This window comes from Drosophila serrata, unplaced genomic scaffold (genome assembly GCF_035046125.1).
Source record: "Drosophila serrata isolate PLE 108 unplaced genomic scaffold, ASM3504612v1 contig_272, whole genome shotgun sequence".
NCBI lineage: Eukaryota > Metazoa > Arthropoda > Insecta > Diptera > Drosophilidae > Drosophila > Drosophila serrata.
Genome location: NW_028257170.1, coordinates 859,133 through 874,689, shown reverse-complemented (window position 1 = coordinate 874,689; position 15,557 = coordinate 859,133). Strand labels below are relative to the sequence as shown.

Sequence of the window (15,557 nt, the reverse complement as noted above, 5' to 3'; positions counted from 1 at the left end):
ATAGACAGATATATCGACTCTTCTGGTCATACCTATCCCTCTATACTATTTGCAAATTTTAATGTTCCTTCCTTCATAATATTGGTAGATCGGTGATAAGACCATTCCCTGATAGACCGTCGCCTATAAAAGCACGGATAGCGGTTCGCCAAAATAGATTCGAATTAAAACATTGGGTAAAGATGCGCTGCCTGCTCCTCATTTCGCTAGCCACTTTGGTAATGTTGTTGTTAATTTATAATTGTGCGTTCTAATAACTAAGAAAACCACAGTGCCTGGCCAGTGCTAGTCCGGTTCAACCGCAAAACAGGATCATCGCCCAATTTTTCGAATATTTCGATACTCTTCGAGGCATCCAGTTTGACAATATGCTGACCATCACAGTTAACTTTGTGCAGGCGGTCGTTGATAATGTGCCGACAGAGGAACGTGGACGCGCATCGGCAGCCCTCCAGGCATATGTGAACCGTGGAAGAGAGCTCCGTCAGCGAGGCTCTGCCCAAGAAAAGTTCGAGCATGTCCAGAGTTTGCAGGAAGCCTTTACAAATGTACAGGGCCTGTTAATTCCTTCCTCGCCTGAAGCTAACATGATTGGAATGAGCATGCTGGGTCTATTCGTAGTAGCCCATGAGTTTGCCGAGGATGATGAAAAGCTTCACAAAAGGTTCGTTGAGGGCGCTACACAGATGAAGGCCAAGTTGACTCCGGCAACCATAGCTCGGGAGAACGAGCTCTTTGGCGTAATAGATGAGTTAATAAATGCTAACAAGTTTATAGAAAATGAACCCCTAATCGAAAGGTTCCTTAACTTTAAAAATAGATACTAAGCCTTGGTCTTCAACTTGTTAAAAATATTTGCTTTAAAAGCTGGATTCAAATGAAAATAGAAAAGGTCTCTGAACTTTATTCTTAACCCAATGCCCCAAAATTGTTATCAGTGGTTCTGGGGATCAAGGCTACGAAACATTTAAACATGTATTAAATATTCAATAATAGGTTTTGTTCCGATAAGAGGTTTGCAAAACTGAAGCAATTCCTGTCATATGCTATTTTTGTCATTTAAAACGCTTGATTGCAGTCCTACAGACCATATTTAATTTTGTTAAACGTTTTTTTCCAACAGACACAAAAATAAATTAAAAGATGAAAGCAATTGTGTATCGTGTGTTCAATAAAATTTTACCATTTTATAATATTCTAATTGGGCTTTGATTTTAATGGGTACCGTAGGTAATAAATTTAGTGTCTCGTATTATTCAGAATTTTTGAAAACTCCGTGATTTTCATGCGAATTTGAAAGCTTGAATATAGTGGGAACGACATTTTTAAATTTCTAAGTAGATGACAGCCACACTAGCTTTATCGCGGTCCGATAGCGAAATCGATTGTGCATCGGTGGGCAGAACTCACATCTCTTGTATTTCGGTGCGGTTCAGGATTTTAAAAAAGTTTTCACGGCGGACGCGAACATGGCGGCTCAGACAATACTCTTCGACTTTACGCTGGACAAGGACAAGACCAGCGACGAGAAGCAGCGCTTGGAGGTGGCCAAGATCCTGCGCAACGAGCTAGAGCACGTCTTCCCGCAGCTGGAGTTGGCCTACTCAATGGAGTCGCCGGAGAATGGATACTTTGCGGTGCTGCACGAGAACAAGGACACCGTGATTACCTGCCGGATCTTCCAGCACGGCCTGCTGACCCTCAACGTGGAGTACTTCCTGCCCGACGGCAAGGATGGCATCTCCTTCGACGTACGTACTACAATTTTAATATTTATCGAACATCCCCCTTCCCTCCCCCACAACTAATCCCAGCCGTGTACCGCAACTTTCGGGTTATCGCTGACGGCAGAATTGAGAAAGGATTTTCCTTAGCTCCAAGCGAAATTGATTTTCCCCCTACACACAAATACTTATACGCCGCGCCGATGCACGAGTGTGTTAATATATGCCGGTGTGTTCGGGGGTGTGCGTCGCGTGCTCTTGACCGACCTGCTTTCCACTTCGACCCGCCCTTTTGTGCAGAAAACCAACCGGCACTTGGTCAGGGTCAGGCCAGGCCTTCCCAGCGTCCTTGGCCTCAAGTGGCCCCCGTCAGCGGTCGCCCCCTGCATTTATTTTATTATCTAACACCTCTTCGGCAAACATACACATGTGTATGTAGGCCCCCCACCCCCCTCCTCCAGCTTGGCTTTGATAGGTTAACTTGACGCCACCGTTGTAGTCCGCAGTCTAGTTTCCTCCGCATTTGGGCGGCGCACGTGGGTCCGATTCCGAGATCTATTGATTGCCGATGAGCCCATAGGCGCATAGGTCTTATACAACAACTATTAAGCCCGCCTGGAAACATTAAATAGTCAGTTTAGGGAGCTAATTCTTTACTCAAAATATTTATCTAAATGTTTAAAGACTGATTTGTTTTAATTTCTTTATAATATTTGTTTTTTTTTTGTCACTTGTTTGGCTGCTCACATTAGACGACTATGTGAAGAACCTGTCTATGTGTGCCTATAAAATTAAAAACGAACAGCTGCGACCACAAAAATAAATGAATATATATATATTTAAATTATGTAGTCAAGAAAACAATTAATCTAAAAAAAATGTAGGTGTACCTCTGTAGAATACTACCTGTTATATGATTTTAGATGTACATTGTACTGTATGCAGCTTTAATTTGCAAAGATCTTATTATTGTGAGCGCTGCTGTCTTATAAACGCGGAAATTTCCTTATCTAGCCGGCAACGGTATTCTATGTTCTGTTTACGACTGTTTGCTGCGAGGGTTCAGCAATTTCGCAATCCGAGTGTATGGTTAAGCCCTCTATTGTAATTTATTGTATATTTTTATTTGCCATTTTGCAATAAGTCTCCGTATACATGCTTGCACTTTGCGGTAAGCGGCACATGCATATTTATATGGCGCGCTATATATTCCCTTTTGGTGCTATTCACTTTCCTTTTTCATAAGTATCAAGTATTTGGACTAAAAATAGTTTTTGTTGGGCCGGACGGGCTGCCTGTGTCGTAGTCATCGTCGGCGTCGTCTCCGTCTTCGTCTTCGTCTGGTGTGAGTGGGGTGGGTCGTTCGAAGAGTTTCCGTTACCCGGAATGAAGGTCATCCTTCCATTATTTTAATTTATTCATCGTGCCGTTGAAGGACTTGAGTAAGAAATGGAAATTACCATTGCAGACCATGCGCACTGTGGAACTGATTCTGCGGCAGAAATTCGGTTGCGATCGGTCCAAGTACTTGCCCCCGATTAAGCGCGGCGGATATATCGACATATACATGACTAGCTCAGGTTGGTCAAACTTACTACCAAAGTCACAATGAAAAATAAAAAAACAGAATACCGTTTAGTTCCTGCTAGTTCTATATGCAAACTATATATATCTACTTACTCGTACTCACTCAACATACAACCGAAATTCTCTTTCAAAAATTCCACTGCAGAATCTAGAACACCCCGTGCAGTTTGTCCACTAGTATTTCCAATTGCCGCCACCGCAAAACGAAAAGAAAAACCATCATGACCATCACCAAGAATTGGACACCTGCCTCTGGGTCGCCGAATCTCGGGCTCTGTATAAAAATTCACTTAAACGTCATGACCACCAACAAAATTCGACCTGCCTTGTAATCTCTGCACATTCTCACACCCACCGACCATGACGTTAGCTTCCTGGCATTGCTCCTAGTTGAGGATTACTTCTCTAGCCCGTTCCTGCATGCAAGTTTCTCCAATCTTTCAGGCGGTCTTCCTATTTTCTCAGCAGTAATGTCAACATGATCTTTTTACACTAAAACAAATATCATAAAAAAAAAATAACAAACATTAAATATTTAGATACCCAATTATAAATTAATAAAGAAGTTAAATGCATAAGAGATGTAAACTATTGCTGTTTTTAACTTCTCTCGCCGCTACACTTAATCTCCAAGAGATAAATTGGCATTGCTGCTGTTTTAGCTTCCCTTCTTCACTTATTCGATATTATTTTTGTTTGAAATAAATTTTTTATTTTCATATCTATTCAATCGACACTCGACCGTTCCATCGACCATCATGAACAACCGCTGCCACCATCTCCTGGATTCCAAATTGCAACAAAATTGCCGCGAAATGTGAATCAATGTGTACAAATATTGACCTGACCAATACTTTCGCCCCAACGCACATGTGTCACCTGCCCCGCCTCGTTCTCGTATCTACGCTCGCTCATAATTGGTACCTGAACTTTCTACAACACCTTCGACACCACCACCACGAACAACAACAACATATACGTTCAATAAAATATACAAAATAATAGGAGACTAAGAGCCTGGAGAAGATCCTGGCGATCAAGCTAAAGTGCATCAAGTCGCAGAAGCTGCCGACGCTGAAGCGCGGCGATGTCTCCAGGTATTTCCCGTCGTCAGGTAAGAGGCAATCTCAATCCGTATTGCAACTAGAGCAATTACCCATAATACTGCTACTGCTGTATGTCATCTGAAACGTGTGTGAACGCAATGTGATCGTGTGTCGTTCGTTGAGCGTATGCAGCACCATCGAGCTGATGTTTTCAGAGTTCTTCTAGTGGCGCACCCAGCATGATAGATCATTTCAGTCATTCGCCGTTCAGTATTCAGATTCTACCGCCTGTCCTTTTTTATATATTTTGTTTCTTTCTCCTTTAGATTGTTATCTTTTTGTCTAGCCAAGTAGTTTCTTTGCATGTCCTGCCTAACAATTGAACGGAAATCAGTACTACTAGTAATAAGTTTTTAGTTATACTTGGTACCGAGGAACCCCTAATCCAATTTAAATCTTTCGCAGATGAGCGCATCATCGAGTACGACATTGACCAGGTGGTCTACGAGGCGCGGTCGCCCTTCCAGAAGATTCAAATCATGCACTCCAAGACGTTGGGCAACATGCTGCTGCTGGATGAGCTGCAAAGTAAGTAGGACACACAGAAACAGACTTGCCTGAGGTGTCAAGGCTGCCAATCGATTGGTGGTCGTGTCTCTCTTTAAAGGTCAAAGCTAAGAACCAATATATTTTTCCTACCTCCAGACATTGCTGAATCCGACTTGATCTACACCGAGACTTTGATGTGCCGCGGTGTTGAAAACTACGAGGGCAAGGAGATATGCATCCTGGGCGGCGGAGACGGAGCCCTGCTGTATGAGCTACTTAAGGAGAATCCCAAGCATGTGGTGATGCTGGAGATTGATGAGATTGTGATGCAAGCGTGCAACAAGTACCTCAGTGTCATTTGTGGCGACGTTTTGGAGAAACGCAAGACCGACCAGTACGAGATAATTGTTGGCGACTGCGTGGAGTATTTGAAAAAATTCATTGCCGAAGGCCGGAAGTTCGACTATGTGTTTGGGGATCTCACAGATATCCCCATCACGGATGCACCCGTTGGCGAGACTTGGGACTTTATCCGCACAATTTTCGAGCACTCGTTCAAGGTGCTGAAGCCGGACGGAAAGTATTTGACTCACGGCAATGGCTCCACCTGCAAGGTGCAGCTGCGCCTATTTGAGGAGCAATTGGATCTACTAAGGCCCAAGGTGAAGTACACCACCACCAAAGCCTTTGTGCCGTCGTTCATGGAAGAGTGGCTCTTCTACCAGGTGACCTTCGCCTGACAAGCTCAACGGGAATACCCAGCAGCAGCAGTAGCTACTTCCAGCACCACTTTCACACCACCAGCATCACACAGCATCAGTCAGGAATCAAGAGCCGCCATCGGGGAACCAGTCCATTGTCTGCACTCCTACACAGTCACTCTCCATGGAGCAGTTGCTGTTGGAGTAGAAGGAAGGCTTGAGCAGGAGAAGGGGCAGTTGAAGCCGCGACCCAAGCGTCGGCAGAAGCGAGTGCACTATCACCACGCACTGGTTTCGTAGTCCCAGAAAGGAAGCAACTGAGAGCACATCGCCAGCATCGAAATCCGCGACAGAGAACCCAAAAACACGCACTTCCAATGGCTGTTACTTACAATTGAAAACCAAACCAAATATTGAACCCAATTCGTTTATGTTTAAGTTAGGCTCTAGTTCCGTTTCTCGTCCACTTATTTCAACGCTAAAATTAAGTCAAAAGTACAACCTTCAAGCAAGGACAGGCTAAAGTAACTTATATACCCGTGTTTATTTTCAATTAAGCCTAGGCATAGCATGTTGGCCAATTGTATTTGTAGTATTTTCGTATAACGTGTATATCTATCTATAGAGCATAAATATGTTTAGTTATATCCATTAACGAGTGAATTGTAGCGGGGGCAAAAGGCTCAATCGAGAACGTGTGTATGGAAGTGTGAGCGAAGCGAAGCAGAAAACACCATCTTTTATTGCTGTAATAACAAGTAATACCAAAATATTTTAAACAGGAGTTCTTACACAGTAAATATATAGTCGTACGCAGAAATACAATGTCTTGTTTTCACTCTGGGAAACCTATTCAATCTGAAGATTTAATTTAAAATATCAATCAAGTAAATAAATGAAAACATTTAAATATCGCGCCGATTGCTTTTGTGTTTATTAATTGCCTCCCTCTGCTTGATTTTCGTCAATCGATGATTTTATTACTCAGAATACGGTCGCACTTTCTTTTTTTCTCCCAGACACTGTTTTGTCAGTAATGAACCCACGAATAAAAGGATTCTCAGAAAAAAAGTTAAACATAAAAAAAAGAAATGATTAAAACATATATATTCAAAAAACCACACAAAGCTACAAATATATTAATAAAATCAAATAATTTAGCTCCCAACGTAACATGTATTAATTGCTATTATAATACGAAATGGAAAATATAAAATATTTATCCATTTTCCTTTAAAAAAAAATCACGGATGAAATGATTGCCCACATATGATCGATAAATATTTCATAAAAAGCTATTTCTATGATTATAAGCTATATTAAAATTTCATAATCTCTTCCATATTCAAATATGCCAGACCTTGCCTATAATAAGCTAAGCTGGCCACACTGAGTTCAACAACAACCCTGGCAGCGAAACAAAACTCGACAAATTATTAAATTTCCTAAGCGTAACGTCAATAGTTTCGGATATCAAATAAAAAACCTTTCGGCTCACCGAGTTCCGAAATAAAATCCACAAGGCTGCAACATCCGCATTTAGCATTAGCGCCCACAACTAAATTGACTTAATTAGGTGAGAAAGGTGGAAAACGGGGAGAACGTGGTCGCTCGCAGAGCCACATTTTCATTTTGCGGGGGTGAAATGTTGTAGTTGTACAGTATCGTGACACGTTTGGATTTCGCTATTCTACGATTGGCGGTGGATCGAAAACGCGTTTCCTGTGAAGATAATCTATCCAGCAGCTGCTGCTGTTGGTGCTTGGGTGTGTGCGGGCGAGAAGGTGAAAGTAACTGCGCTTCAGCTGCCGTCGTCGTCGTCGTCGTCTTTTCCTTTTGTCTTTGTTGCAAATCCCGTTTAAAGCCCAACAATAACAACAACAACAGCGAAAAATAAACACTGTTGATTAATGAGGTTTTTGCACAAATTCCACTTAAACTTCCACTTTGTTTTGGTTACACAGCAACTACTAAGAGCCATGGCACGCGGGCACCAGAAGATCCAATCGCAGGCGAAGACCGCCGAGAAGCAGGCCAAGATGAAGAAGCAGCAGGGCCACAGCGCCAACGACCAGAAGAAGGCCGCCCAAAAGGCTCTCGTCCATGTCTGCGCCGTATGCAAGGTAAGATGATAGCCCAAAGATTACCCATTTAATAGTAAAATCGAAATCGATTGAAATGAGTACTAAAAGCATATTAAAAAGATTGGTTTATCCCTCTCCCGTTCCATTTTTCAACTATCTAAACTCCATACTCCTTTGAAAGGCATATCTTTTAAATACTCCTTGTAAACTTAATTCAATATGCCTTGGTGCGTGTAAAATATAAACGTTTGTTTACACCAACCGTACCGTGCACAGATAAACAATAATTACTAATTGTCAAACTAGTAGTAGTAGACTTTAGGTAGAGCATTACATTAATAGGAAATCTAGGTTAATTTTAAACTCTAAATGCCTAGAATTGATTTTCTGAATCTAAGAAAAGCACAGGTATTGGCTCTCAACGGATAGCTAATGATTATTCTTGATAAGTAACTCTAGTATATCTTATTAAGGTTGGTAAATTTGAATATTTTTTATATCTGGTTTAAGAGACTATTATAAACCAAAGGGCAGCGTGTCGAAGATGCATGCTGAAGCCAAACAAAAAGTTGTTTTTTTTTTAAGGTATTTCCTAGATCCAAAAAATACAATCTAATAAATAATCCTCTATAAATTTCAGTCACAAATGCCCGACCCCAAGACATATAAGCAGCATTTCGAGAACAAGCATCCCAAGAACGACATGCCCGAGGAGCTTAAGGACGTCTGATGGCCGACCTCGCCCTGCGCTTACACTTTAATGCATATATCAAGCTGAACGGAGATCGTCGGAGTTGCCTACCAAGTACGAAACCTTTGCAACAATAAGTTTACATCAGCCCGAACAAGAACAGCAACAATCAAGCCGAAGGGAGGGGTGGATAACAGCAAAAAAAAAAAAACGAATAATGATATAATTGCCAATGCAAGGATCGCAGCTGAATTTTTTGTCTACACAAACTGCTGACTTTTGGTTTTGGTTTTAGTTTTACTCAAAAAAAAAAAAAACATTGAAATTAACACAGTATGCAATTGTTCGATGAAATGGCCACACAATACAAAGCAACTATACCGCATAGCATCATAAAAATGTTTTTCATTTCCACATTTGTTTATTAGTTAGCCCATCCAACGACAAGAGACAACAACAATAATTACGACTCTCTCTGCTCCGTTTTTGATAGTTGATTTGGTTTTCCTTTTGAAACAACGATTATTACAAGATTTTATAGTTTTATATACGATTTTTGTGAAAGAAAACCAATGTTTTTTGTACTATATAAACAATTGAGTAAATCATGTACATGAGAATTTATAAATACAATAAAAAGAGAAAAAACTGTTAAAAAAAAAAAGGAGAAACTGGTTTTGCAGCATTGTCTTAAATCTACAGTTTAAATGCAAAGCACTTCCGTCATTCCAATACTCTTATTAACAATAATAATTAAAAATATGAGATTACAACTGGCTAGTATTTCATGTACAAAAGCACATATCGTTCAAGTGATAATAAATATTATTTAGAGCGAAATATAGGACTATTTCCTGTGTCTCCGAACTTGTATCAGTTCCCTGCTATTATGAGGATTTCTTCAATTCATTGTCAGAAGTATCAGTTTCAATATATTTCCCAGTTATTGCTGCAGCTTCTGCTAGCGGCCCTTCCCCGTGACTAATCTGCATGAATACTAAATCGTCTTTGGCCGGAAAATCAGCGAGTACTGTGATACCAATGTTATTATCCGGCAGGTGAGGCGTCTCCTCGTGATAGCCAAACCAATAGATGATTAGGCCAGGTCCAAAGCTGTGAAAAATAGATTTAATTAGTAGCCAAGACAAAAATCTCTAGAGTAAAGCTAATTCTTCCATGAAATCCCTACCGATTACAGTAGCTATGCAGCTGCTGTTGAATGTTAAACTTGTGCCCTTTGGTATCTCCGAAATTTGCCTTGCTCTCGATCCAATTAATCACTTGGCCTTTGTAGAGGAATGGCAGTATCATCTTAATGTCGGGCGTCTTGTCATATCCCATGCGCCGGAGATCTTGTTCATCGTAGAAATGTATGCCCGCCTCCTTGGCCAGTTGCTTGAGCTTCAATTCGTATTCCTCACCCATAATGCGGCGACGCAAATCCGTAATAGGGCCCTCCTGATTATCACTTATCAGACACTGCTGGACGTTGGCCGCCAACCGTGGGTCCTCGATGAGATGCGGATGCTTTAGCATACGTGAGATGTGCGATCTGGGCTTCAACTTATACTTTTCTTGCAGGAGCGTCCGGCAGACAGTAATTGGATTTATTCCCTCGGCACAGGCCATTTGAATTAGTAGATCGTTGTCATAAAGGTCTTTCTGATCCTCGTACCTGAGAATAAGAAAAATACATTAGTAAAAACGACATGGCAAAGTAAACTTTGCGAGCCTCAGAAACGGAATCAATTTTCTTCTTACGCCTTCAGCAGCTTCTTGCCCCGCTGATCGTGCTTCCAGTGCTGACCACGGGACCGGTTGATAAGCTCCGACTGCAGGATACAGGTGAGGGCCATAGGTTCGACTTCCTTGAAGAACCGATTCCGGAGCTCGAACTCGCAGTCAATGGCCAGGCCATGGTATCCATTGATGAACTGGCAAATCCGCATGTACTCCACACTGCCCAGTATTTTCCTCGTCGCCGGCAAATCCCCGCCAGCTCGTGACATTTTTTGTTTATGGCAAATAAATAAAATTACTTTTAACAAAAGGAAAGAGCGCCAGAATGAACAGCTGACTGAATTTTGTTACCCGATTGTGCACTATTATCGATAACTCGATTGTTTTAGTGATGTGCGCGGCTATGGTGACTATTTGAAAATTATAAGTAATAATAATAAATACTATTAATGTCATTTAAACTCAATTTTATTTTAATTTAGATATATATTTATTGTTATTACTTGTATATCCTTATACCTAGCACGGGTTTACGATCCACTTTCACTTTGTTAACACTTTTTTCTACTCTTTTTTTTGCGTTATGCAAGTTGGTTTTGGTTTCCCAATCAATATATAACTACAAATTGTTATTGTTTATTAGTGTGTGGTATGCGGATATTTGTCTGGGTTTATGCAAATGTGTGCTCCACCATTTACTTAATACTAAAATATAAATAAGCTTGTTTTTTTTTTTTTTTTTCTTCGTAAATGCTATTCTTATTTATCATTTGGAAGCAAAGTTCATTCATCCATTTTGCTCGGTTTAATAACAACAGTGTCTAAGAATAAACTAAATGAGATACAAAAGCGTATAATAAATAATAATAATATTTTGGAAAATAAATAATAATGTTAAAATGTTTAGCTGTCAAAAGGCAACAAACGAAAAAGGACTGCTTAATGAGTGGGAAGTATATCCTCTAAAAAAAATATTATAGGTTCAGATCGAGGGTCAAAAACTTGGATTCAACAATAATTAATATTTATAAAACGTTGGGATCTCTGCTCTTTAGAGAGATTCAGCGCTGGCTTACCATCTACGAGTAACAATATTAAAAGGTAAAGGCTTATATATTGAACTTACGTCTAAGGCGTAAATTGTAGGTTTAATTGTTAATTTTACTATTTTGAAATGTGTTTTTTTTTGGCTAGTTCCTAACGTTGTTCATTGTAAGTATATATATATATTTTACTTCGTGGTTTTAAGCTTAATAAGCTGAACACCCCTGTAATATTAGGGTTCACTAAAACTGACCATACTAATTGTTTTCGAAGACATTTGCCATTTGATCAATTTAAAATAATAAATACAAAACTGAGTCAAAGATCTTATAATAACAAGATGCCTAACGTTCACACATTAAAATTACCTTAAGCAAGCATTCTTTAACCAGTTCTACGGCGAGTACGACAAATTCGAGAGCAAAAAATCGTTATTCATCTTGTTACTATAAAGTCTTAGATTAAGTGGAGTTGGTCGATCGAAATATTGCACCATCTAATTTCGGACGCACTTTCTTCTCTTATTTCTTATGTCTAATTATATTAATACCAATATTGTTACTTGGACTCAAGAGCTCATGGTTTTAAGATTTACAATAAATCGAATTCGTTTCTATATTTAATATTTGATTTTGTTTTGTTTGTTTTTTTCGAGAGAAGGCATGGGTTATGAGCTAGTGATTTCCACGAAATACAGAGCCAGCAACATCTAGATATTATTTTTTTCTATAATTAATTGCTGTAGAAGCTTATACGTACAGAATGAGAAGTGTGATGGGGATGAACAGAAGAGGGGGCAATGCTGACTTTAATACTATTTCTTGTCTAACAAACGCGCTCAATAAACAATTAACAATTAATACATTCCGATTTTATATACTTCTAGACAACGCCGGGGAGAGATTAGATTTGGCTTCGACTTGTGGATATATTGTTAGTAGAAATGCGGCGGCGGCAACGTTTGCGAGGGCAACGTCGACGGCTGCTGCTCCCATCAGACAACAGAATCCTTGCGTATCCTGGACATTTGTTAGCATGTTTTTTTTTGGGATGGAAAGATGAAGACAAAACAACAAGAATGGTTAGTGAATGGAGATTAGGTTGAGGGAATAGAGTGATGCTTAAAACTGCTTTCGCACCACATATAGTTCTCAGTCTGAGGTGCCCGCATAACGCCCACACCGCCGCCCAGCCGGCGATAGTTCATGCAGCCGCACAAGCGCCATTGATTCGTTTCCGGGTCATACACTTCAATGGTCTTTAGATAGGCCGACCCATCAAAGCCTCCCACGGCATATAGCTGCCCATTTACCACGGCCAGGCCCACCTAAAAAGAGATGCATATTATAAGTTATTAAAAATTAAACGCATATAGCAATGGGCGAAGGCCAACTCACCCCGCTACGGCGCGAGGTCATGGCCACGATGGGGCTCCAGGTGTTGGTCAGTGGATTGTAGCGTTCGGCGGACGAGAGCTCCATGCAATCGTCCCGCCCGCCTACGGCATAAATGTAGTTGTTGAACACGGCACATCCCAGGTGCTTACGCCGCGTCGACATCGGGCTAACGGCCACCCATTTGTTGTGTCTGTAAAATTAGATATTATTTCATTTAAGGACTCAAACAAGGTTAATTTATAGCACACCAACCTGGGGTCGTATCGCTCCACGGTGTTTAGCGGACACTGCCCATCGGAGCCACCTATGGCATAGAGGAAGCCACCCAAGACGGCCACGGCCACACCCAAGCGACGTGTGGTCATCGGAGCCACCTTGGACCATTTGTTCTCCTTGGGATCGTAACGCTCCACGTGATTCAGGCACTGGACGCCATCCTGGCCACCCACCGCGTACAGGAAGCCATCGAGCACCGCCACACCGACGCTAGTTCGGCAGGAAGTGGTGGGCGCCACATCGCAGGACCATTGATTAGTTTGTGGGTCATACCGCTCAATGCTGTTCAGGTAGCTCTGCCCGTCGTGGCCTCCCACCGCGTACAGCAAGTCATTAAGAACGGCCACGCCTACGCCGCAGCGACGTTTGCTCATTGGCGCAACCATTTTCCAGTCATTGGTCTGAGGATCGAATCGCTCCACAGAGGCGATGGCATCGCCGGAGCACCATCCGCCTACGGCGAACAGCACTTCTCCGCGTCGCGTCGGTTTGCGGGGTCGAGTGCGTGGGCCCTGCATTAGCGGCCGCTCCTGTGGCAGCAGGAGGTAGTTCTTGGCCTCATCCACTAGATCCCGGCAGGCCTCGTCGCTGCGCACTAGGAGATCGGAGCCCACAGTGCCGACAAGGAACTTCGGAGAGAGTAGTGGCAGACGGACGTGTTGCAGGACCTTGAATAACACAATTATACATTAATTATGATTACATTTTAGATAATAGTTAATATCTTCTCACTTGTGCCAGATGCTGCCGCCTCTCAGCGACATTATACTTCAGCCAGGACATGACTGCATTGAAGACCTGCTCCTCCGAACGCACGTTTAGCTCGTCGCTGCAGATAATGTCCACCAGCTGGCCAACGGGCAGCAGCAGGAACTCCTCGCTCTCCATTACCTCCTGGAAGTTGTGCTGCGTGAACTTGTCGGCAATACGCAGGAGTTCGCGGCAGGAGTGTGTGTCGGCAAAGGCGCGAATGCCCAGACAGTTGGTGGGGTCCAGCTGACGTTTGAGGAACTCGCAGCATATGTCCTGAATCTCAACCAATTGCAGCAGGCAGGCGGCTGGCAGGAGTGTTTGGACATTCGACTCCTCGACAATGATGTGGGCGGTGTAGCAAAAATCAATGAGCAGCTCCATGGCATTCTCGTCAATGTCTCGTATGGTGACCTCTGTCTGACGCGACTCCTCCAGCTCCCCAGTGAACATGGCACAAAAGTAGGAGCTGCAGGCGGACAATATTACTCGATGGGCGAAAATCTTCCGCCCGCCAACGTTGAGCACGACGTCGCAGAGCTCCCGATGGCGCCGCAGCATGTTGAGTTCCGTGAGTGTGACCTTCGGGTGCTTCTCTGATGTGTGTGAGAGGCGAGCGGGCGACGGCGGTCGGTCGAGGCCTGTGGAACCGCCGGAGGAGCCGCCGCCGCCTACCGTCGAGTTAATGCCCGTTCCGCCCGTGATAGTGGGACCCCCGCTCCCGCCACCGGCACCGCCGCCCACACCGCCAGCGCCACCGGTGGAGCCCGGCAGGTCGCCCATTCTGTTCGCTGCTAAGCGCAGCGGGCCGGAAGCAACCCAACCCCACACGGCGTCTATCTGTGTTGATGAAATGTAGAAATGTTACAATAATTATGGCATCTCGATTGTAGTCAAATGATAATTATCAATGAATTTAATTCATTTATTTAGGGAAAACAAAATTACCAAATTATGAAATCAAACCGATTGGGAAATCAGGGCAAAAATTAATTTAATCTTTGCAGAAACAAAAATTTAAGTGGATGAAAAGATAAGCAAAGGTAAAGCTGGATATACACAAGGTTTAATTGTTGATGAGAGCGCCTTTTAAGGCGCTCGTGCAAAAAAAAAAAAAAGAAACAATTTCGATTAATTTCCTTTTCCTCCACCAACTTTAGTGCCGCCCACACACAGACACGCTATGTAACACACGCACATTCACTTGTACTCAAGAACACCCATAAGACCTTTGGGGTGGACCTCTAATTAGGCGTAAATTTGGTATATTCACAGCTAAATTTTAATGTATATATCTTTATATGTATAAACTTTTAACTTTTAATAATAATTTAAATTTCAATAACCACAGAATAGGCAAAGCACAAGTAATCACAACCAATATGTATGTATTAAAAGTAGTCAAGGTTACTTTCAGGAGCTTGCGTGTATGTAGTAATTATTTTAAAACTGATTTATTGTGAGGTTTTTTAAGCCAACATGGGCGGATTAAGGTACACAATTCATTTTACAAGCAATCAGGTCCACCTTAACGCGGAAAAACACACACACACTCGGGCAGATTTATGCTGATGTGATGTAGGTGTCCCAACCTTTGCGTCTCTGTTATCCACGGATACAAAGCACGTCCACGGCCAACTGCAGGCGGAAAATTTCGAAAATGCAATCTTGCTGCTGGCTTAGGGCGACCACATCGAAGATTTTCCTTGCGCCAAATGCACTTTTTTGCAGGAAAAACTCGGTTTTTTGTGGCCTGGAAAAGTCGAAACACACGGTACGAAGGTATTCAGCGTGACCATAACTGTACCGTCAAAATATACCACGAGGTTCTGCACAGAAAAAATACTAAATTCTGTTTCATAAAAAATAAATAACTAAAATTAAATAATTAACTACAAATGTTGATGAAATATCTTGAAGAAAGCGAAGTAATACATTCCTTTTCCCGTAATTTTCTATTCGTAATGG

At 42.1% G+C, this 15,557-nt stretch overlaps 5 protein-coding genes across 11 annotated transcripts; 3 read left to right on the top strand and 2 right to left on the bottom strand.

Moving 5' to 3' along the window:
• Positions 1-94: 94 nt before the first annotated feature.
• Positions 95-918, top strand: LOC110180002 (uncharacterized). Its single transcript, XM_020947592.2, has 2 exons — positions 95-218; positions 273-918. Exons 1-2 carry the CDS (start codon positions 183-185, stop codon positions 825-827), a joined length of 591 nt encoding a protein of 196 aa, XP_020803251.2. The 5' UTR covers positions 95-182; the 3' UTR covers positions 828-918.
• A 421-nt stretch (positions 919-1,339) lies between these two features.
• Positions 1,340-6,429, top strand: Sms (spermine synthase). Of its 4 annotated transcripts, none has more exons than XM_020947569.2 (4): positions 1,340-1,751; positions 3,193-3,304; positions 4,823-4,945; positions 5,063-6,429. In XM_020947569.2, the coding sequence occupies exons 1-4, from the start codon at positions 1,470-1,472 to the stop codon at positions 5,644-5,646; spliced, it is 1,101 nt and encodes a 366-aa protein (XP_020803228.2). In that variant the 5' UTR covers positions 1,340-1,469; the 3' UTR covers positions 5,647-6,429. The 4 variants fall into 4 exon arrangements, with proteins under 4 accessions (XP_020803228.2, XP_020803229.2, XP_086689982.1 ...); XM_020947570.2 differs by lacking the exon at positions 3,193-3,304 and adding an exon at positions 4,317-4,425 and having other exon boundaries at positions 1,356-1,751; XM_086833856.1 differs by lacking the exon at positions 3,193-3,304 and having other exon boundaries at positions 1,378-1,751.
• A 195-nt stretch (positions 6,430-6,624) lies between these two features.
• On the top strand, positions 6,625-9,046 carry LOC110179982 (transcriptional regulator Simba1). Its single transcript, XM_020947572.2, has 3 exons — positions 6,625-7,183; positions 7,572-7,730; positions 8,332-9,046. Exons 2-3 carry the CDS (start codon positions 7,587-7,589, stop codon positions 8,419-8,421), a joined length of 234 nt encoding a protein of 77 aa, XP_020803231.1. The 5' UTR covers positions 6,625-7,183; positions 7,572-7,586; the 3' UTR covers positions 8,422-9,046.
• LOC110179981 (CDAN1-interacting nuclease 1) lies at positions 8,784-10,579 on the bottom strand. Its single transcript, XM_020947571.2, has 3 exons — positions 10,144-10,579; positions 9,572-10,057; positions 8,784-9,495 (listed from the first exon to the last, which is right to left on the bottom strand). Exons 1-3 carry the CDS (start codon positions 10,389-10,391, stop codon positions 9,270-9,272), a joined length of 960 nt encoding a protein of 319 aa, XP_020803230.2. The 5' UTR covers positions 10,392-10,579; the 3' UTR covers positions 8,784-9,269.
• A 9-nt stretch (positions 10,580-10,588) lies between these two features.
• On the bottom strand, positions 10,589-15,416 carry dbo (Kelch-like protein diablo). 4 transcript variants are annotated; one of them, XM_020947565.2, is made up of 6 exons: positions 15,182-15,416; positions 13,572-14,429; positions 12,816-13,507; positions 12,564-12,753; positions 12,306-12,493; positions 10,589-12,185 (listed from the first exon to the last, which is right to left on the bottom strand). In XM_020947565.2, the coding sequence occupies exons 2-6, from the start codon at positions 14,370-14,372 to the stop codon at positions 12,161-12,163; spliced, it is 1,896 nt and encodes a 631-aa protein (XP_020803224.1). In that variant the 5' UTR covers positions 14,373-14,429; positions 15,182-15,416; the 3' UTR covers positions 10,589-12,160. The 4 variants fall into 4 exon arrangements, with proteins under 4 accessions (XP_020803224.1, XP_020803222.1, XP_086689980.1 ...); XM_020947563.2 differs by having other exon boundaries at positions 12,075-12,493; positions 15,182-15,392; XM_086833854.1 differs by lacking the exon at positions 15,182-15,416 and adding an exon at positions 14,788-14,811 and having other exon boundaries at positions 12,075-12,493.
• Positions 15,417-15,557: the final 141 nt, after the last annotated feature.

Excerpts from the sequence above, each read along its gene's own strand:
- Sms (XM_020947569.2), top strand. The coding sequence starts at position 1,470 with ATGGCGGCTCAGACAATACTCTTCGACTTTACGCTGGACAAGGACAAG. Across the intron at positions 1,752-3,192 it reads AGGATGGCATCTCCTTCGAC|ACCATGCGCACTGTGGAACT; the intron begins GTACGTACTACA and ends TTACCATTGCAG. Across the intron at positions 3,305-4,822 it reads CATATACATGACTAGCTCAG|ATGAGCGCATCATCGAGTAC; the intron begins GTTGGTCAAACT and ends AATCTTTCGCAG.
- dbo (XM_020947563.2), bottom strand. The coding sequence starts at position 14,372 with ATGGGCGACCTGCCGGGCTCCACCGGTGGCGCTGGCGGTGTGGGCGGC. Across the intron at positions 13,508-13,571 it reads GGCGGCAGCATCTGGCACAA|GTCCTGCAACACGTCCGTCT; the intron begins GTGAGAAGATAT and ends GTGTTATTCAAG. Across the intron at positions 12,754-12,815 it reads GTGGAGCGATACGACCCCAG|ACACAACAAATGGGTGGCCG; the intron begins GTTGGTGTGCTA and ends CTAATTTTACAG.
- LOC110180002 (XM_020947592.2), top strand. The coding sequence starts at position 183 with ATGCGCTGCCTGCTCCTCATTTCGCTAGCCACTTTG. Across the intron at positions 219-272 it reads TCATTTCGCTAGCCACTTTG|TGCCTGGCCAGTGCTAGTCC; the intron begins GTAATGTTGTTG and ends AGAAAACCACAG.
- LOC110179981 (XM_020947571.2), bottom strand. The coding sequence starts at position 10,391 with ATGTCACGAGCTGGCGGGGATTTGCCGGCGACGAGGAAAATACTGGGC. Across the intron at positions 10,058-10,143 it reads GGCAAGAAGCTGCTGAAGGC|GTACGAGGATCAGAAAGACC; the intron begins GTAAGAAGAAAA and ends TCTTATTCTCAG. Across the intron at positions 9,496-9,571 it reads CTGCATAGCTACTGTAATCG|CTTTGGACCTGGCCTAATCA; the intron begins GTAGGGATTTCA and ends TATTTTTCACAG.
- LOC110179982 (XM_020947572.2), top strand. The coding sequence starts at position 7,587 with ATGGCACGCGGGCACCAGAAGATCCAATCGCAGGCGAAGACCGCCGAG. Across the intron at positions 7,731-8,331 it reads ATGTCTGCGCCGTATGCAAG|TCACAAATGCCCGACCCCAA; the intron begins GTAAGATGATAG and ends TATAAATTTCAG.